The sequence below is a fragment of the Pipra filicauda genome, unplaced genomic scaffold, assembly GCF_003945595.2.
Source record: "Pipra filicauda isolate LSUMZ 115617 unplaced genomic scaffold, ASM394559v2 scaffold78_size3787270_pilon, whole genome shotgun sequence".
NCBI classification, from domain to species: Eukaryota; Metazoa; Chordata; class Aves; order Passeriformes; family Pipridae; genus Pipra; species Pipra filicauda.
Genome location: NW_024104964.1, coordinates 1,917,623 through 1,938,027, shown reverse-complemented (window position 1 = coordinate 1,938,027; position 20,405 = coordinate 1,917,623). Strand labels below are relative to the sequence as shown.

The 20,405-nt window shown below is 45.5% G+C and overlaps 1 protein-coding gene across 1 annotated transcript in view; it reads right to left on the bottom strand.

Moving 5' to 3' along the window:
* Window positions 1-703: 703 nt before the first annotated feature.
* The window catches only part of RSRC1 (arginine and serine rich coiled-coil 1), a 108,072-nt gene continuing 88,370 nt past the window's right edge, over window positions 704-20,405 (bottom strand). Inside the window, exons 7-10 of the mRNA XM_027730390.1 lie at window positions 17,082-17,150; window positions 3,878-3,984; window positions 2,896-3,042; window positions 704-2,110 (exon numbers count right to left, since the gene is read on the bottom strand). Coding sequence (XP_027586191.1) covers window positions 2,018-2,110; window positions 2,896-3,042; window positions 3,878-3,984; window positions 17,082-17,150 — 416 coding nt within the window. The 3' untranslated portion in view covers window positions 704-2,017. The remainder of the gene's footprint in view (window positions 2,111-2,895; window positions 3,043-3,877; window positions 3,985-17,081; window positions 17,151-20,405) is intronic.

The window sequence follows — 20,405 nt, the reverse complement described above, 5'->3', positions numbered from 1 at the left end:
TTTTGTGTATCAGGGACACCACAGCCCCCAGTGACAAGACCATGTCACTGCTCCCTGCAGGCTGCAAAACACAGCTCAGATCCTCTGTTTCCCTTGGAAAACTAATGAACAGCTGTTTCATTCCCTTTTCCAATCAGGAATCTATTCCCTTTCACCAGGAGCACGGAGCAAAGTGGGAAACACAACCAAAAAAAATAAACTTTCTGTAGGGAAGAGCCCTACACATGAGAAGAGCAGAAGAAATTAAAAGCATAGAAACTAAAAGTAGGATTATTGTCCAAGATTAAGATTTAGAAGATTAAGACAAGTACCTGTTTCTATTCAGTTGGGATTATTTAAATGCTATTCCCATTTTCTTTCCAGCTCTTGCTCCCATTCTCCTCCAGCATGGACTTGCTGGGCAGATTTAGATGTTGATTGATAAGCAATAAATAGTATTTACTACTATTAAATTAATATAAAAAACATAAGATAAAATATATATTTTATATAAATATATAAAAATATTAAATAAAATATCTAAAATATTAGAGGAAATATATAAAATATTAGTACAATTAAAGTCTTATTTACTGACTGGTTTATAGTATTTTCTAATATTCCACAGGGCTGCAAGTAAAAGGAATCATTTTGCATCCAGTAAAACCACCAAAATTATCCAGCATAATGTGTGAAAACCAGGAATTCACAGCTGTACCTTCCATGGAGATCAAACAGTTTTTATTTACTAAGAAAGAGACATGAAAGGTGATTAGGAAACAGAACAAGACAAATATTTACCATTTGAAAATGCTGAAATGAAACAAGGGGAACAATTTTCCTCCCAGATTTTCCTGCAAATGTCTTGGAACATTTTAATGCAGGATAAAGTAAAAACAACACTTCAAAAAGAAAGTAAAACTGTGTTAGAATGCAAATTTAACACATTTTCCTTTCACATCAGGAATCTAAAACAAAAACCAAGACAACCAAAGTACATTTCCAGAACCATCCTCCATTTTTCATCACCACAGGGCTGAGAATCAGGAAAAATAATCCCAAAAAAGAGCCTCACTCCCATGGGAATGCTGAGGTCTATCACTGGGGGGGGGACACACCTCAGTTTACTCCTCCTGATGGGACAGTTCTCTCACAGCTTTGACTGAAGAAATACTTCCACATTTTTATTTGATTTGGTTGATGTCCTGTTTTTAGCTGGATGATGGGCAGATTTTTTGGAAGTTTATTCAGGTTAAATTCAGATCTTTCATTATTTGAAAGTCCCACCTGGACAAAGGAAAGTTCCTGGCCTGGGACCAGTCACTCTGTACAGAAACAGGTGTGTTTGAGACTGATAAAAACTGGTCACTATCTCAATTATGACATTTGTGTCATTTCCCATTTAGAGTTACAGCAGATGGTTAAGGAAATGTGGGATGTTCCTTCCCACCCAGAGTGAGGAACCACGAGCTGGGGGATGAACATCCATGGAGAAGATTCCCTCAGCCAGGAGCCTGATCCAGGATCCAAGAGGAGGAAGGAAGAAGGGATAACAATGACCCCCACCTGTCCTGGATCGTCCTGCCTGGATCCTCCATCCTGCCCTGGCTCCTCCTCCAGCTGCAGGAGATGGATTGGTCTGGGATGGCTGCGCTTGGCCTCCGATGTCCCGGGAAATCTGAGCCCTGAGTCCCATCTTGCCATTTATCTCCCCACTGCTCCCTGGTTAGATAGAATTGTTTGCCTGGGAGGTATAAAATTCCATCTCCCGGGGCTGTCAGTTGTTTTGCACCCTTGAGGAATTCCATATAAAATAGGGAATGGCTCTGCTGTGCTGTCACACCCCCCACAGCAACACCCCCGAGGAGTTCAGGAGAGAGCCCGGACAGAACAGCCCTGCTTGTTCAGAGGAAACACTTACTGCCTGCACAGCTCAGCCTGAGTGTGAAAATCCCTCAGGAGAGGAGAACAGAACAATTGAATGCTGGGATTTCTTGGCATTGGTGGAGAACTGGCTCCTGATGTTCCCGGGAGCTGCTCAGGCCACGGGGCTGCCCATGAGCCGTTCCTGCCGCAGGGCCACCAGCCTCTGGAACCACTTCTCCTCAGCTTCTGCCTTCTCAATGAACAGCTGGGGACAGGGGAGAGGAGGGAAAGTTGGCACAACTCGGGAACTCTCTGTTTGTCAGAACCTGTTGGAATATCTGGGGACTATTTCAGTGCCCAAGGGGAAAGCTCAGCTGAGCACGGGGGTTAAACACAAAGGGGAGATCAAACGGACGGAGAGACTTTTCATGGAATCACAGGATGGGTTGGCTTGGAAGAGACATTAAAGACCACAATAATTGGAAAGCAAAGGCTCCAGTTTCCAATTTCAGAAGGGACATTAAAGATCATCATAATTGGAAAGCAAAGTTTCAGTCTCCTGAACCAGCAAGTTCATCACTGCTCGTGTCCTGCTCCCTGTTCACTGGGTTCATTATACAACACTCACATTCATTTAGTCATTTTTAACTTGCTAACTCTTAAAAAACCTCAATGCAAATCCTTTTATTTCCTGTTAAAGTGCTCACAAAGGAACTTGCTTAAGTTCAGCCACGTGATTTAAAATTACCTGAAGTCTGCACTGCATTTAAAGCTTTACAAGTTGACAAACTGGGCAAGTTCTCTGCCCTGAATTCTTATTGAACAGGATCTTGAATTCCTCTGTGTTACCTGAGTTACATTTTGTTATAAAGTTCACCAGCTACATCACTGGTGAACTTATTTTGGAATGACTCTGCTGGCTGATGGAAGGAGTGGGATCCTCTTTGTCCCAGTGTCTTCGGAGCACGGATTACCCAATGGCTGTTGGGTCGTGTGACCCTGCTCTCCTTCAGCTACAGAGAAATTTGGGATAAATATGAGCACACTTACATTTGGATGTGCTAAGGAATTGTCATCCTGGTATTTGATGGCAGTGGGAATGCTGGCAGGGGGAGGCTCTTTCTCAGGAGCTGCAGCCTCAGCGGCGCCCGCTCCGACAGTCACAGGTTCATGTTGGAGCTCAGGAGGTTCTGTCACCTAAAAAGAAACAAATACATAAAATTAAAGCATTTTATCCTCAAATTCCCAAACGTGGCAGGATCTGAACTGAGCATTCAGTTGTCTTCCCTTTGTACATGTGCCCACAAAAGGATCCTCACGGAAATACTTCTCCGTGTGCTTGGTGGAACACACTGGCCATGGACAAAGGTCCAGGATAAGCACATGGAGTGCCAAAAAAGGTATTGCCCAAGGCAAGGAGAGAGCCTGAAGAACAGGAATGATGGGTTCTTGGGTCACTTTCTGAAGAAGCTGCATCAACTTCTCGGAGGTTTCTGGAATGGCAAGAAAATGAACGTTCCTGGGGAAACCAACAGTGGTAACTCCAAACACCTCCCTGCCAGGTGGGAAAACTGAACAAAGCCTTGCCTTGCACACTTCCAAAGACAACAGCATCCGAGTTCTCTAGAAGACTGGGGGGTCAAAATCCTGGTAAAACTGTCAAATCTGGGAAAGCTGAAAACCAAGCTGGTTCTTTTCAGGGAGTAAATGTGGTCTTAAAGTCTGGCTCCAGTTAAGCAGAATTCAGGATATTTCTCCCTTTAATTACAGTGTAAATGTCTGATTACTTTAGGATTTTAATTCTTCTGCTTTACCTCAAACAAGTCTTCAAACCCTTCTGCTTCACAGAATTCTTCCACATTTAAATGTGTTCTCTGAACCCACCCCCGACACCGGAGAGGGGCCGCTGGAGTTTAAGGTTGTCACCATCGATGCCCTTTCAGCAGTGGGAACTGCCTTCATGGCACAGCTTCCTGCTGGCTCTCAGAGGGTTGTGCAGCAGGAAAGGAACGTGGGAATATTGAAAAGGTACCTTTTTGACTTCTTTGCTCGACCGGAAGGTCTGGGGGACGAAGGCGTCGCTCTCGATCGCTTCGATTTCCTTCACTCGCTTCACTTGGTCCACGAGGGTGGCCTGGTCTGCAAGGGCAGGGGGGACATCAGGGGGCTTTAGTGCAATCCTGGCACCAAACCCTGGCCAAGAGGTTCCCTGAGTATAGTTCAGAAAGTACCAGGAAAATCCCAACGTGTGATGCAGCCTAAAATACCCTAAAAAACTCCCTGGGTGAAGATAACAGCAGGGGACGGTGTTGGCCATTCCTGCTCAACCTGGGACAGCATTCCAGGTGCTGACAGGAATTTGCCAGAGAAGTCCTTGTGGGATAACTGGAGAAGAGAAGGCTCCAGGGAGACCTGAGAGCCCTGGGCTCCAGGAGAGCTGGAGGGGGACTTGGGACAAGGGATGGAGGGACAGGACACAGGGAATGGCTTCCCAGTGACAGAGAGGAGGTTTACATGGGATATTGGGAAGGAATTCCTGGCTGGGAGGGTGGGCAGGCCCTGGTACAGGTTGCCCAGAGAAGCTGTGGCTGCCCCTGGATCCCTGGGAGTGTCCAAGGCCAGGTTGGAGCACCCTGGGCTAATGGAAGGTGTCCCTGCCCATGGCAAGGGAGGCACTGGATGGGCTTTAGGTCCCTTCCAACCCAAACCATTCCATGATTCCAAGATGCCAAGAGCTGCTCTGCAGCAAAGCCCAGAAGTACAGTTTAATCCTGTTTTATTTTTAATTTAGAAGGAATTAAGCTTGTGTTTAAAAGTTGCCTGGCTGCTGAAGTCTTCTCCTTTAAAACACGTTCCTAGGGATTTTTTGGCATAAACCAAATACACCAATGCCCTGCTGGGGAGAGGGAGTCATAATCCATGGAGTTTTCGGGCCCACCTGGCCTGAGGGGAAATAAAGGGACCCTGATTAAAGCCATGGATCAGAAAGGCAGGGAAAGGAGATTTAAAATCAGCTGCTAAGCTCTGATTTCCCAAAATCCCAGCCGGTTCCAGGATCTCACATGGATCTTACACAAACTGATGGGAATGACAAATTAGGGGGCAAAAATCCCTGAATGCTCCCAATGACATCAGGGACATTAAGGGGGTAAATGGAGTGAGGAAGCAGAGCCCATTAGTGCAGGACTTGTTTGACAAACACATTATGGGGAGATAAAACGACTTCCAGATGTTGTTTGTCAGATGTCAGTAGGAAGGAGATGTATTTCATAGGAAAATCAAAAATAATGGAGTCAGAAAGCTAAGAGGCCTCAGACAAAAAAAAATCAATACTAACTCACTGCACGGAGTCTTTTCACCCTGTTAGAGGGGAAAAAAAAGGAATTAAATCTTGGATTAGGGCTTGTTGGGGTTATTTTTTATCAAAAGGGGGACAATTTCCATCCCTGTCACCAGCTCCTTCCCAGAGCTCCGTGGCTGAGGGGACCTTTCCCAGTTCTCCCAGTCACAGGTTTAACTGGGAACTTCGTCCTTCAGAGATAATTCAGTATTTTATGCTTCTATATTTATATCTATTTGTATCTTCCCATATATATAAATAAACCCATCTTTTCTAGCTGCTAATTTCGTATTGAATTAGTCTGTATTAGCAAGAACATGAAATGCCACTTTAAAACAAGAAATGTGTACGAATTCTTTAGCTGCCACCCAAAAACATCACACACACAATAATTAAAGACAGCAGAGAATCAGATAAAAGAAAAAGAATCAGAGAATTCTATGATTCTATAAATCACACAAAAGAAAAAGTAACTTCCCTGCAGGCTCTGCCTAAAATATTCCCGTTTTTTCCTAATTTTTAAAGACAAAATTTAGCCCACTAAGAGTTTTAAAAGCATTAAATGACCAATAACATCTTGTGAATTATCCATTAAATAAAAATATTCTTTAAATATTTCTTGGGGAAGTCTTTAGGTGTAAATTATTATGGATTCACTGCTCACCCCAAATCCTGACCATGAACAACAAAAAGAGTTTTCTTTCAAGCAGGTTTAACTCCAGAATCAAAGCAACAACATAATAAACCTCAAATATCCCTCAGAATCTGTTTCTTCCTATTTCACTAATTAGATTTAAGAGGTTAATTTAACTGAGCAAATTAAAATATAACCCATTCTGGGTAAAACGCTTTGAAAGACAGAAAAAAAAAAATTGCTGCTTTTTTTTCCTGCTCTTCTGTTTATGAGCTTGAAGGAAACACCAACAGATCCCAGACTAAACAAACAACTGAAGAAGAAAATATTTCCCCTTTGATCCCATTTTATTTGGGATTATTGGAAGTGTATTTTTACATGACTGCCTTACAGAACTGTCTGTTTGCCAAGAGAACTGTTCCCACACACCCCCTGATTTTTAATTGATCCCAGTTTTACTGAAGCTGCACAAACCGACACATCCGAAGGAAAACTGGAGTTTTCCCTGGACAATTTGCAGTAGGAAAGGCAAACCCATCAGGAATCTCCCCGAAAAAATCACTGTGGGAGGTGTTGGATTCTGCAGGCACTGCGCTGGGATATTTGGATTAAACACAAGGGAAGCACCGGGGGGGAGGAGGGAAAATCCCATAGGACGGTGGGATTCCCTGTGGTTGTGTCATCCCTGGACTTTATCAGACTTGGAGTGATGGGGTTTAGGGATTTTTTCCCCCTCCAATCTTTTCTCTGAGCAGGAGACAACCAGTGCTGGCTCACGGGCATTGTCCCGATCCAGAGCCACAGGAATTTGGGAGTCCCCTTTCCCGACTGGAGCCTCAGAGGCCACTCCAGAGGTGACAATTCCAGCACCAGTGGGAACAAACTCCGGAGCAAAACAGCCCAGGAATGTCCTGCTCCCTCAAGCTTTTAACACAACATTCCCCCGTGTCCCCAGATCCCTTCTCCTCCTGTCCCTCCAAGGTCCCTCCAGGCCGGTGTTCCCCGGGAGCCTCCCGGGATCTCATCCAGCCCATCCCGCTTCCCAGCTGCCGTTAGAGGGAGGCACCTCCACACTCAACGGGGCCTCTGCCGAGCCTTTGGATCCGCGGATGAGGAGCCCGAGGATGCTCCAAGCTCAGCACCCCTGCCCGGACCCCATCCCGGTGCATCCTGGATTCGGGATTAGCTCCGAGCCCACCTCTGCCCTCCCTCAAAGCCTCGGGGCTGCCGCCCGCTTCCCGATCCCGATCCCACACGATTTCCCAGCTGTTGGGATTTCCAGGGAAATCGCTTTTCCCAGCCAAACTCACAGAAGCCACAAACACGCTCCAGAAGGAGCTTTCTGCCTGTTATTTGCGTTCTCCCAAATCCATCGGAAGTGCTTTAAAAATACGATTACAAGGCATTGAAGGAGCAGGTTGTGAGGACTCCAGAACTCATTCCCTACAGGATTTACAGATAAGTTGGAAAAACACAAATTAGCAGGGAAAAGTTTGCCCAGGCTTGTTTTAAAATCCTGTCAAAGTGTTGTTTGGGGTTTTTTTAAATCCTGTTAATTTTAATTACTAAAATACATTAAAATAGCATTTTGTGAGTACTTAGTACTTACAAGAGAGGTACTACAGAGAGTAGCAGAATACTATAAGTTTGCTCTTTTATTACATTATAGTGAAAATAATCTCATTTTCAAAGACTTTAAAACAAGTGTGGACATTAATGGTTTTTCCTTGAAAAAATGGAAGTACTGGGTATAAAATCCAGCAGAAAACAGGATGGGAAAGTTCAGCAACTGAGCTCTGAATTTGTATTTCATTTTAATGAAGACCTTTTAATTTCAGAACATTAAATTTCTGCTGCAGCCTTGCATGACCTTCCCCACCGTGCTTTCCCACCCGGGCTTGCTCCCACATCCACATTTTGAGGGTTTTTTGGGATATTTCTGCAAACATTCCGGGAAGGAGCCACACTCAGCCAACGGAGCGGTGGGAAATGGCTCCGAATCCCTGGATATTTCCCACCCCTCAGCCCAGGGAGGGAGATGTACAGGGTTGGGATGTGGCCACCCCACATCTGTCAGCGGGGCCGATCCCGGAGCTCCCGGCTCCGCGTTTTTCTGGGACACAAAGGCAGGATCTGTAACTCGATGCTCAATTTACCCTTGTCTCGTAGGAGATTTTTCCCCCGCTAATTGATAGAAATTAAGCCATTAATCAAGGCCCCAGCCATCATTCAACCCGGGGAAGATGAATCCAAACTTTCATCATAACCACCTTCCCCATTTTAGTGTTCATTAGCATTAATTTTTAATGCAATTATGCTCTTCTTTTACGCTGAGCTCATAAATTACGGCTCTTTTGTTGCTCGCTGGCCTTGTAAAATCCAAGGTAATGCTTTGTGCTCTGATCTTAAAGGCAATTACTGCCTGCCTCTATCTTTTCCATCTGCCCATCCCAAATAACCTCTGGGTTGTAGGTACAAGCTCACCAGGGCAGACCCGACACGGAACGATTTGTCTCCGTGAAACCCACACCCGGAGCTGTCTGACACGGGCAGGGAAAGGATTCCTGGGATTCTGGGGCACACCCCGCTGCATCCAGGGATCCCACAGCACAGAAACGACAGGAAAATGGGGATTGTACATCGGACATGGGGCAAAAAATGGGTGTATTGCAGCGGGAATCAGCTGCTTGGATGAGCACACCAAGGCCCTGCAGGACAGCAGGGCTGGAACTTGGAGGCTCTCCAGCTTTTCCATGGATCATGTTGTGTTTACACTTCAAAAAGTGCTGCTAGCACGTGCCCAGTGCTTATTTTTTTTCCCCCTGCTGCCTGTTAGAGTGTGTGGTGACACCCACGGAGCCCTTCCAGGGGATGCCACGTTCCAGGGATCCCACACTGGCACACGGGGTCGGGAACTTCCAGGCTTTTATTCCCAGTACATATATTGATCCTCAGGAGCACAGCAGGAGAAGAGCACAGCAGCTACAACCACCTCTGGCTGCCCTCAAACACTGTCTGAGGGGCTCCAGGGAAAATGAAACAGAGATTAGGAAGATATTGGTTGGTTTTCATTATTTTCCTGCTTTTTTTCCTGGGCTGGGCCATTACTGGGATATGAAATAACACCACTCACACCAGGTAAACGTCTGCCTAGCACCAAGAAAACATGATACATCCTTAAATTCCCATTTATCTAGGCCTCAGCCAGCATAAATAAGGCAATTCCCAGTTAAATCTCATTCTCATCCCGTAGATTCACTCCGTGCCCTTGGAAAAAACACCTCTGTCCATCCCCGTGTGATGTTGGCACGACCACCCAGAGCCACAGAAAACCATTTTTTATCAGAAAATAAAAGACTCCAGATGAGAAATTGTAGTTTAAGCAAACGGATCTGGATTTCTGTCAAACATCACCAAAGGCACAGTTTCCCCCCAGCTTCCCAGGCTCCCGAATTCATCCCTTTTTGTGGAGAACACGGATGGGGCTCCACACTGAGGGGCTTGGAGTAACCTGGGCTAGTGGGAGGTGTCCCTGCCCATGGCAGGGGTGGCACTGGATGGGCTTTGAGGTCTCTTCTAACCCAAACCAGTCTGGGATTCCATGATAATTTTTTTCTCCTTTACAACCGAACTGGAAAACTTCTCTCCCCTTCCATTTCCTTTGGATAAATCCAACCCAGCCCCCTCAGCTGTTGTCCACAACCAATATTTCCTAAATCTCTGCCCAACTCCTCCTGCTGCACCTTTGCTGCTTTTTAAGAGGCTCAGGAGACGACTGAAAAACAGATTTTTTTTTACTTTCCAAGAGGTGACTCCCATCCTTTCACTGCCCATTCCATACATCCCTGGTTATTTTCCCTTTAGAAACAGCTTTTCAATACATAGCTATAAATTGTTGTTTAAAATGATTGCAGTCAGATAACTAATTACCTGATGGCTTCACAATCCCATTACCTGACCTATCCTTTAGCACAAATAAACGCCACGAGACGACAGTAAAATACACAACACTAATGAAGTACAGAAGCCATCTCTGTTCCTCATCTGTCTGAAATGTTGAAGACAATTTCAAGACTTTTAATTTGTAAAAAAAAAAAAAAAATCATAAATTTCCTCGTTGGAGAGTCCATAAATTTATCTGTTTCACTTGAGGAATAGTAAACCTCTGATTAGACCTGTTGTAATTCCTAAAATAAAATTACTCAAATGCCAGCTGAAAATAATATTTTTGTATTTATCAAAGATTCGTGGAATGTTTTGGGTTGGAAGGACCTTAAAGTCCATCCTGTCCCACCCCTTGCCATGGGCAGGGACACCTCCCACTGGCCCAGGTTGCTCCAACCTGGCCTTGGACACTTCCAGGGATGGGGCAGCCACAGCTTCTCTGGGCAACCTGTGCCAGGGCCTCACCACCCTCCCAGCCAGGAATTCCTTCCCAATATCCCATGTAAACCTCCTGTCTGGCAGTGGGAAGCCATTCCCTGTGTCCTGTCCCTCCATCCCTTGTCCCAAGTCCCTCTCCAGGTCTTTGGAGCCCTCCTCCCTCTCTGGAGCCCTTTTAGGCCCTGCAAGGGGCTCTCAGGTCTCCCCAGAGCCTTCTCTTCTCCAGGTGAACATTCCCAGCTCTCCCAGCCTGGCTCCAGCCCTGGGAGCAGCACCAGGACACCAGGACTGGGGCTCACCTGGGAGCTCTGGAATACAAAGGGGCAGGAGATGATGGGCAGGACAAAGCAGGTTAAAATTCAAGGAACACATTTCAAAGTGATTATTAATTACAGCAGCTTTAATCAAAAGCCTGGGATTGATTACTCCCACAGCCATTATCCATGGGGGGCTATTGATCCCTCTCCTGATTCCCTTTCCCTCACTTTGCCCAGGAGGAACGTGGGCACAGGGAGTGGCCAGCAGAGGTGCCACATTCCCTCCTGCCACGTCATCCTTCCCAGTTTTCATCAGCATTGTTTGGATGCTCTTCCTAACACGTCCCAAACTTCCTCGTTTTTATCTCAATCCTTGATTTGTTCCTGCTTATTCTGAATTCTGAGCCATCAATATAAAGATTAAACAGGGATAAAAGAGGATCCCAGGATGTGCCAGATGCTGGGACAGCCCCTGGGACCTGCAGCCCAACACCAGGAGCCTGTGGCACACGAGGGACACCAGGGTGGGGCAAAACCTGCCACTGCCCAGGCAAAACCAGGAAAGATCTGAAATCCCAGCTTTGGTAAGACACAAAAAGCTAATTCACGTATTTATTCTACATATATTATGGGTATTAAATGATTTGGGGACTTAACAGGCTGAGTTCAGGTCTTTGCCACCACAATGAACTTCAACAAAATTTACTGAGATAACTGATGACCTAAGGCAGGAACTAATGAACTAAAGGGCATCCCAATATATTCCTGGGTTGGTGAGTAAAGCACTTTAACTTATTAGAGCTGCCTGACCTCATCCCATCAAATCTTCTCATGGCACAGCCAACCTGTGGTTTTAACATCAATTACACCAAGGGAAGAGTCCTTTAACTCTTACTAAAGGAAGTGGGGAGGGAAAGAGGCGCTTTTGGGGTCATCCTGTGCAGGGCCAGGAGTTGGACTCCACAACTCCACAGGCTGTGGGCCTCTTCCAACTCAGGATCTTCTGTGGTGCCCATGGATAAAGTGCTGGTTTGATTCTCCACGTGAGAACTTTTGGCCAACAGGTTAAAGATGAGTATTAAAAAATAGAGTTTATCAGCTGGGATCATTTTAGACTTTATAATGATGGGATTTTCTAAAAGTTGAGTCCTCCAGGTTTTCTTGCATGTTCTAACTTTGCTTCTATGACCCCCCCAGGACTCAAAATCACAGAATCATGGAATGGTTTGGGTTGGAAGGACTTAAAGCCCATCCAGTGCCACCCCTGCCATGGGCAGGGACACCTTCCACTAGCCCAGGTTGTTCCAACTGGCCTTGGACACTTCCAGGGATCCAGGGGCAGCCACAGCTTCTCTGGGCAACCTGTGCCAGGGCCTCACCAGCCTTCCTTTTTAAAATATTTTAAATAAACTTACATATCTGATATGAAACAATAGGAGTAAAGATCCCTCAAAACCACCTGCTACGTGCTCATTTAGGTTAATTGAATTAAATCCATAACATGTGTTTTAAAAGCCCATTTAAGCTACAGCAACACGTTCTCTCACTTGTAGAGGGGCTCAGTTTTCCTGCTCTGAGTTAAATCCTGTTAATCCACGTGTTCCAACATGGCATTCCCTGCAAGAATACAAACCCATCTTGTTATGCTCCACCCCTGGAAGTGTCCAAGGCTATGGCATAGTAGAAGGTGTCCCTGCCCGTGGCAGGGGTTGGCACTGGATGGGCTTTGAGGTCCTTCCAGCCCAGTTTGGAATTCTAGGATTCTTCAGACCTGAAGAGTTTAAGTTTGCTAAAAGAAAGCCCCCACAGCAGCATGTTCAGCTCAGTAAAATCTGGGAATAACCCCCCCGGGCTGGGCTTTATTCGCTGCTCCAGGCCCAGCTGTGTCTCCGGCGCATCCCCTCCCTCCCTGCCCACGTGGCTCCATCGCCAGGCCCATTCCAAATGCTATTTTCCAAGCATGTGCCACACGACTTGTTCACATAAATGGAACAAATTAAACTGTCTCCACACATATCCCCTCGCATTTGTAGCCCTCATTCCTCCCCCCAGCACGTGGCCCAGCCGCCGCATTATCTGGGAGCGGGGCCCGACCTCGGGATATTGGATTGTGCCGCAGCTCTCCGGGACCGAACCGCCGGGAAACGCTTCATCACCCGCCCCCCCCCGCAGGCAAAAATCAACTTTAAATTTGCCCTGATGAAAAATCAATAACCTGGTAATTGCCTGGCTTATCATCGAGCGAGGGGGACGAATCGGGAAGGGCCGCTCGGCGTCGATTCCAGGGAAACGCGCGGGGCTTTCGGGATCGCTAAGCCAGAAAAGGGAAAGGTCTCCGAGTGATAATTAAATCTCCTCGTGCTGATTTTGCTGCCAAATTTATTTCCCCAGAGTCTATCAAAATGTTGCAGTGCCCACAGGGGAGGAAGAACGAATCAATTCAACCCTGGGTCAGCACGTGCCGGGAACAGGGAATGCAAATTCCAAGGGAAAGGCACCAGGATAACACACCCTCACCCCCCCGGCACAGCACCACCCTCCCAGCCACTCACCCAGGGCCTGGCTGCCAAAAAGTCCCATTTAGCACTGCTGGTTTTCTGGGAAAACTTCTTCTTCTGGTGCGTGCCCAGCTCCTCCTCCCACGTGGCACTGGGAATGTGCCCCTGACAGTTTCCATGGAATATTTAAAACTATTATTATTTATGGGACACTAAGAAAAACGGGCCCAAAATCTCTCCCTAATGTTGACCAAAACTGGAATTTTTACTAAAACTGGAATTTTAAATCCATATTGGACACAAACCCACCTACAACTGGAACTTTCAATCCATATGGAACACAAACCCACCTACAACTGGAACTTTCAATCCATATGCGACACAAACTTACCTGCAACTGGAATTTTCAATTTATATGGGATATAAACCCACTTACAACTGGAACTTTGAATCCATATGGGACACAAACTTACCTACAACTGGAACTTTCAATCCATATGTGACACAAAGTTACCTACAACTGGAATTTTCAATTTATATGGGATATAAACCCACCTACAACTGGAATTTTCAATCCATATGCGACACAAACCCACCTACAACTGGAATTTTCAATCCATATGCGACACAAACCTACCTACAACTGGAATTTTCAATCCATATGGGACATAAACCCATCTACAACTGGAATTTTACATCCAGACAGGACTCGCTTTGGATTTTTCCATCCTGGCTCGTGGTGGGTTTTATTCCAATTTTTCCATCACCCACTTCAGCCACTTGGAATTTGTCTGGAGTGAAAAATCGAGTCTGGTGGGTAAATCCCCTTTAGATTTTGATGTTTTCCAGGCACTCCCAACCCAAGGCACCAAAACCCAAGTAGGAACAATCCAACCCTCGAAAACGCTCCCGGAAAAAGTCACATTTTTGGTTAATAGACCTAATTTCATGCAGCAAATTAACATAACCCCCATGGAAGTGCAAATGTAATCAAACTGAAAAATTCAAATGAGGCCGAGGGAGCCCTTTTTCTTTCTTGCTTTGCTTTTTTTGTCCCTAAAAAAAAAAGAAAATAAATCAGCATTTTGCCGCGTGGCCTTCGAGCGACGGTAATTAAAACATTTAAAGCAGCACAAGCCCCCCAGTCTCTAATCTGGGCTGGGGTCAGCTGGCTGCAGATTCTAATTTGTCCTCCATTTTTTATTCATGCCAGGGAAATGCTGCATATTTAACAGGGAACCAGCGGGAAGGGGCAGAGCTGGGCTGGGAGGTCAAATAATTTGATTTCCGAGCAGATTACAGGGAACATCCCCCATCTAATCTCAGCCCTGATTCGCCAATAAAGTGACAATAAAAGGAATGTTAAGACACCCTCGCCACGGGGTGAGGGAGAAAAGCACTTTTTATGGGGTGGGGAAGGATTGTTTCGTTTGTACAATTACTTTCATTGCAGCTCCTCAGTAGAGGTCGAAGAGGAATCACAGGAACTCGCTGCCCACACAGGCTGGAAGTTCCTTTTGAGGAGTTGGATTTAAGCAAATAAAATAAGGGATTTTAGAGAAGTCAAAAATTTTTTTTAAATCGTAATTTAGAATTTTTTACGAAAAGACTTCATTTTATTTTATTTTATTCTACTTTATTTTAGCAACTGGACGTGGCACTCAGTGCTCTGGTCTGGTTGACCAGGTGATGACTGGTCAAAAATTGGACCTGGTGATCTCAGAGCTCTTTTCCAACCAAAATTATTGAGATTTTTTTTTTTTAAATCACCTTTGAAAAAGGTTTACAACAATTTACTGATGACCCTGTGGATATTTCAGGCCAACACTGTTGCTTGAAGATGCACAGACAGAATAAGGTGTATCAGGTCAAAACACGGGTCAACTGTAGCTGGACATTCCTTCCCATTTCCTTATTATTTCCTTATTTATTGGCATTATTCCAAGCAAAAGGGCTTGGGAGAGTAGGCAGGGAATCCCAATGGACAATTATGCCCTTAATGAAATAGGTGAATTAATTAAAAAAGTCAAAGATGGGTGACAAGGTGGGGATCAGTCACAGGTTGGACTCGATGGTCTTGGAGGGCTTTTCCAACTTCAGGGATCCTGTGGTTCCAAGAGGGTTCAAACCCACCCACAGATGTTGTGTGAGGAAAGAAGAACTAAGAGAAAAGGCAAAACTCTCTTTTTTTCAAGAAGAAGTTGTCACTGGGGCCCAGCATGGACGGGATGGGGAAGGGAACACACAGGAAAAATGTCCTGTTTGCAAATCCATATGGGACATAAACCTGCCTGCAACTGGAATTTTAAATCCATATGGGACATAAACTTCCCTAAAACTGGAGTTTCCCAGTGTGCACTTTTCCTGGATGTCTTGCATGGGCTTGGGATGCTTAAACTCTTCATGAACAATTTAATTAGACCTTTTATTTTCCAGGGAAAATGCACCACTTTGCTCCTGGTTGGGAACTGATTCCTCAGCCAACTGATGAATTTGAGGGAAGAAGCTTCTCTTCAGGAATCATTTTCTATTCATTTTAGAACACTCACAACTCCTTCAAAGCCACCACAGGACAGTTTTTATGGGGCTTATTAATAAACTGAAAAGAATTCCTCCCGTTTCCCTGTAAATTCCCATTGTTCCCAAGTCACAAACCGCCCCTTTTTTCTTCCCTCTGCCTCTCCATACTCCCACTTCCCTGCCCCTGTTGGCAGAGCAATTACTACCACATGTGTCACTCACAATGGGATGGAAGGGGAAAAAACACGTTCTTTTCCAAATATTCCCTGCCAATTCGTGCCATTGGCACCCAAGCACCTCATCCCGACAGCCGGAGCCTGGCTCCGGGATTCCTGCAGGTGGAGGCTTCTCCATGGGCCCAGCACAGCTGGATGGCTCCAAAATCCAGGAATTACAGTGGGGAGGGGGGCACAGCTGGTTGGTTTGGTCCCTTTTCCAGCCAGAATTCCAAGCGCCCCTTCCTCTTCCTTCCAAGGCACGTCTGGGATATCCCACTTTTCCACTTGCCTTCAGTATCCTAAGTACCTTCTCCAAGTAGGATCAACTTTGAGCACCAATTAATCCTTCTCAGCATCCCCCAGGCCCAAAGTCAAACTCCTGAATGATCAGAACATTTTGATGTGGAATGAAATTCATGGCAGCCGTGGATTCAGACAGGGAATTTTCCTGAGTTACCTCTCGTAAGGAAATCATGGAATCACAGGATGGTTTGGGTTGGAGGGACCTTAAAGCCAATCCAGTCCCACCCCTGCCATGGGCAGGGACACCTTCCACTAGCCCAGGTCGCTCCAAGCCCCGTCCAACCTGGCCTTGGACACTTCCAGGGATGGGGCAGCCACAGCTTCTCTGGGCAACCTGTGCCAGGGCCTGCCCACCCTCCCAGCCAGGAATTCCTTCCCAATATCCCACCTGACCCTGCCCTCTGGCAGTGGGAAGCCATTCCCTGTGTCCTGTCACTCCAAAGTCCCTCTCCAGCTCTCCTGGAGAGCACTGGAAGGCGCAAGGAGCAGAGGACAGGGAGTATCAGGAACATTCCCATGGACACTGGAAACACAGCCAGGAAGGGAAGCCCTTCCCTGTATTTCTGTGTGTTTGAGTCAAACAGAAACTCGTGGAAGTCACATTGAAAGGATTCATTGCAATCTGAACAACTGGGATATTTCCTCAGGGACTGGGATTTCTGTCCCAGCTCAAGTGAGGAATTTGGAGGCTCCTGGGATGGTTTCCCTTGGCTCCCTCACCCTGTTGGAAACGACTCTTCCCATCTCTCCCTGACACACAAGCAAAATCCATTTGGTTTAGTTATTCCACCCGCTGCATTCCAAAGGGAACAGCTCTGATCCCACCAGCAAAATCCATTTGGTTTAGTTATTCCACCTGCTGCATTCCAAAGGGAACAGCTCTGATCCCACCAGCTTTGAGGGCACCAAATTTCAGCAAGAAACACATGAATTCATGTCATGGCATCCCACAGACTGAACACCCAAATGAACTGCCAGCTGTAGGGAAATCCCACCATCCCACTGGAGCTGGGACCCTTAAAAACCATCAGCTCTGACTTACTGGGCTTTAGTTTGTCACTGAGTTGCAAAAAAATTCCTCACCTTCTTCCTTTCTCCTCTTGGCTTCCTCTTCACTTCTCTCCTTGGCCTTCAGGGCTTCGTCTGCTTTAGCTAAAAGGAAAAGAAAAACGACATAAATGTTACAATTAGTTCATTTATCTTATAAAATCATAGAATCACAGAGTGGTTTGAGTTGGAAGGATCTCAAAACCCACCCAGTGCCACGGGCAGGGACACCTTCCACTAGCCCAGGTTGCTCCAAGCCCTGTCCAACCTGGCCTTGGACACTTCCAGGGATGGGGCAGCCAACAACCTGTTGCCAAACAACATTTCCCAGGGTTCAAACCCAATTTCAGATTCCTTTTTCAGGGTCCCACAAGGAAATCCACGAGCAGGAGAGAACAAGGACTTTGTCCTTCACGTATTTTATTTAAGGATTTTCCTACAGGTAAGAAGCTGCATAAATGGGACTCTGGAGGGTAATATTGGGTCAATACTGGGGCAATAACGGTTGCAAATGAGTTAAATTCAAATCCCTGCGTTCATTTTTGGTTCAGTAAAACTTTGGAGAGACTTTTGAGAGGGTGTTTTTTGCTTTGAACACAGACCTGCCCACCCCAGTTGCCCCCAAAGCGACCGATAACGACCCGAACACGGAGCATTTGTGGAGTGGCAGCTTTGCTGCCATAGTGAGTAATCCAGGAGACCTATTCCAGGGATAAACCACAAAGCAAACAATATTTTCAGGGATGCAGAGCTGCATTTAGAAGAGGAGTCAAACCCCTCTCACTCAGGACTTTATTAGGCAGAACACAATTTTCTCTTCACTCCAAATCACAGCAGTGCTCCTTTACTCATGTTACAACAATATTCCTTAAAAAGAATCCTTTTCCCTCTAGAAACCCCTTCCCTTATTACTTAATTATCTACTAGTTGCTCAACTGCAGGGGTTTTCAAACACTTTACTACAGATGTTAAAGAAGATTAAAAATATACAGCACAGTAACAAGGGACTATCAATATACTCTGTAAATTAATTAAATTTCTGTTCTAGCACATCATTTATTCCAAAGCATTAATGTCTCAAAGGAGCCATTCTCTTTTATTGCCATCTCACTGCCTGATGAGTGAACTAAGTGAGAATAAGCCTCTAATAACATTATACTTGATGAAATATTAAGTTTTCAAAAGTATCAGCAGGCCAAAAGAACCAAAAATAAAACAGGAGTTCAGGGTTTAAACCAGGCAATAAAATCACTGTAAACTGGGGCACAAAAGGCAAAAGCGTGGCCAGTTTTGCAAAGATTTAGTCCCACCACCTAGTGAACCAAGCAATGGTTTCTAAAAATCAAATTCAGATCAGGAGGGGGGTGAAGGGGTCGTTCCAACCTTTTTTCAGCCAGTGGTTACACCTCAAAATGCACAACGTGAACAGGGTGTTACAAACGACAGGAGTCATTGCAGAGACTTCTGGTCCCACTTCCACACTTTTATACATATTTAGACAACATTTAAAGCCCTGAAATATTAAAACTTTTCCGCCACCGAAGATCATTACAAGAATCTATTAAATCAGATAATAAAACCAAACCAGGGGTAACTCAAAAGACTTTTACTTCATTTACACTTTATTCTCCTTGGTAAAAGGACAGGGATAATAGAAATTCCATTTAAATTCAATTTGGGTGATATGTGTAATTGTAGCTGGACCCCTTGAGTCATGTAAAATGCTCAGCTTATGTTTCTCTCAAATTATCCCGCTCCCATTCCCATCCCGCTCCTTACGACTGCCTTCAATATGTATTAGCAGAGCTCATTAGGCTGGAATTTAATAATGCAAACATCAGGTGGGTTTCAGGCCCCTCCATTATCACACAAGATGGATTGCTCCCATCGCTCGTGGGCCAACTGGGCACAATTGAGATTCAATAAACTCCCCGGCCCAAATTGGATTTATCTCTTCCCTGCTCCACTTTGTTCCTCCTCCCCGGTTTGCTGCTGCACAGGAACAATTCATTGGGCACCTCGGTGCTTGGCCAGGCAGGGAGATGTTAAAACACACGTGGAAGGTGCTGTTGGTCAGTGAATCAATTTGCAGCTTGTATTTGGGAACTTTAAATCACTGGATTCCAACCTCTGGAGCTCCAGTGAACCTTTGGAGCTCCAGTGAGAACTTCTGCTGCTGAAGCAGAGCTTTGGCCTTCCGAGTCCTGGTTAATTAGAGGGACAATGGAGCAATTCAGGAAGTATCAGGACAATTCTCTACATAAAACTGCTAATTAACAACAATTTAACTGATCCCATAAATGCCCAGAGCAGTCGGTCCCTGAGGTCAGAGGGCACCGTCCACTGCCACCAACAGAGGTACTGAGACCACGGGTTGCTTTAGGGATTTAATGCTGAAGATTCCCTTAAAATACCTTCAATTTTCAGTCATTATTGCACAGAACTCCAGAATGGGGCAGGTTGGAAGGACCCATAGTTGTTGTCATTCTTCTTTTTCTTCTTTTCTCCTTCTCCTTCTTCTCTTCATTTCTTTTTCTTTTCTTCATTTCTTCTTTTATTTCCTCTTCTTCCATTCTTGTTTTTTCCCCTCTTTCTTCTTCTTCTTCTTCTTCTTTTTTTCTTCTTCTTCTTCTTCTTCTTCATTATTATGCTGATGCCAGTGAATATATTGTTGTTGATGTTACTATTATTATTATTAATATGCCAGCAAATGTTTTTATTCACTGACAAAGTGCCATTAAAAGCTGAGATTTATTTTGACCGAATCGAGCTGCAATCCAACCACACCCAAAGATCTTTACAACTTGAAGGCTGGACTTGACCATCTTGGAGGTCTTTTCCAACCTTAACAATTCTGCCAATCTATAACTTATTCTAAGACATGACAGCCCCTCTCTGCTCCGCGGGTTCTGTTCTATTTTAGGGCGTGCAGGAGCACAGTCAGCCCTTCCTGGCCACTTAAAAGCACTTCCAGGAGCTGATGTTTGGAAGAGAGCTCTGCAGAGCACTTCCCTGGGCGGGGGAGGACCAAAGAAGTCACCTCAGCAAAAGCCTGGCTTTGATTGATCCAGGTTGGTTGGAGCTGCTGAGGCTGCTCCCGAAACGGGGCTTCCTGCAGGAGGAACAGCCAGCACAACAAAGCCTGGCTGCTTCCAGAGCTCTCCAAATCCCAAATCAATCAATGACGAGCTGCTCGAGCTGGAAGCATTTCAGGGCTCGTCCAAGCTCAGCTTAAAATCCCCATCCTGCTGCTGGATGTTTGCCCTGGGGATGGGCAGGGACAGACAGAAGATGCTGGAGAGGTTTATCACTAAAATATAAAGTTGTGAATGCAGATATCTGCTGGTGGACTCTTAATAC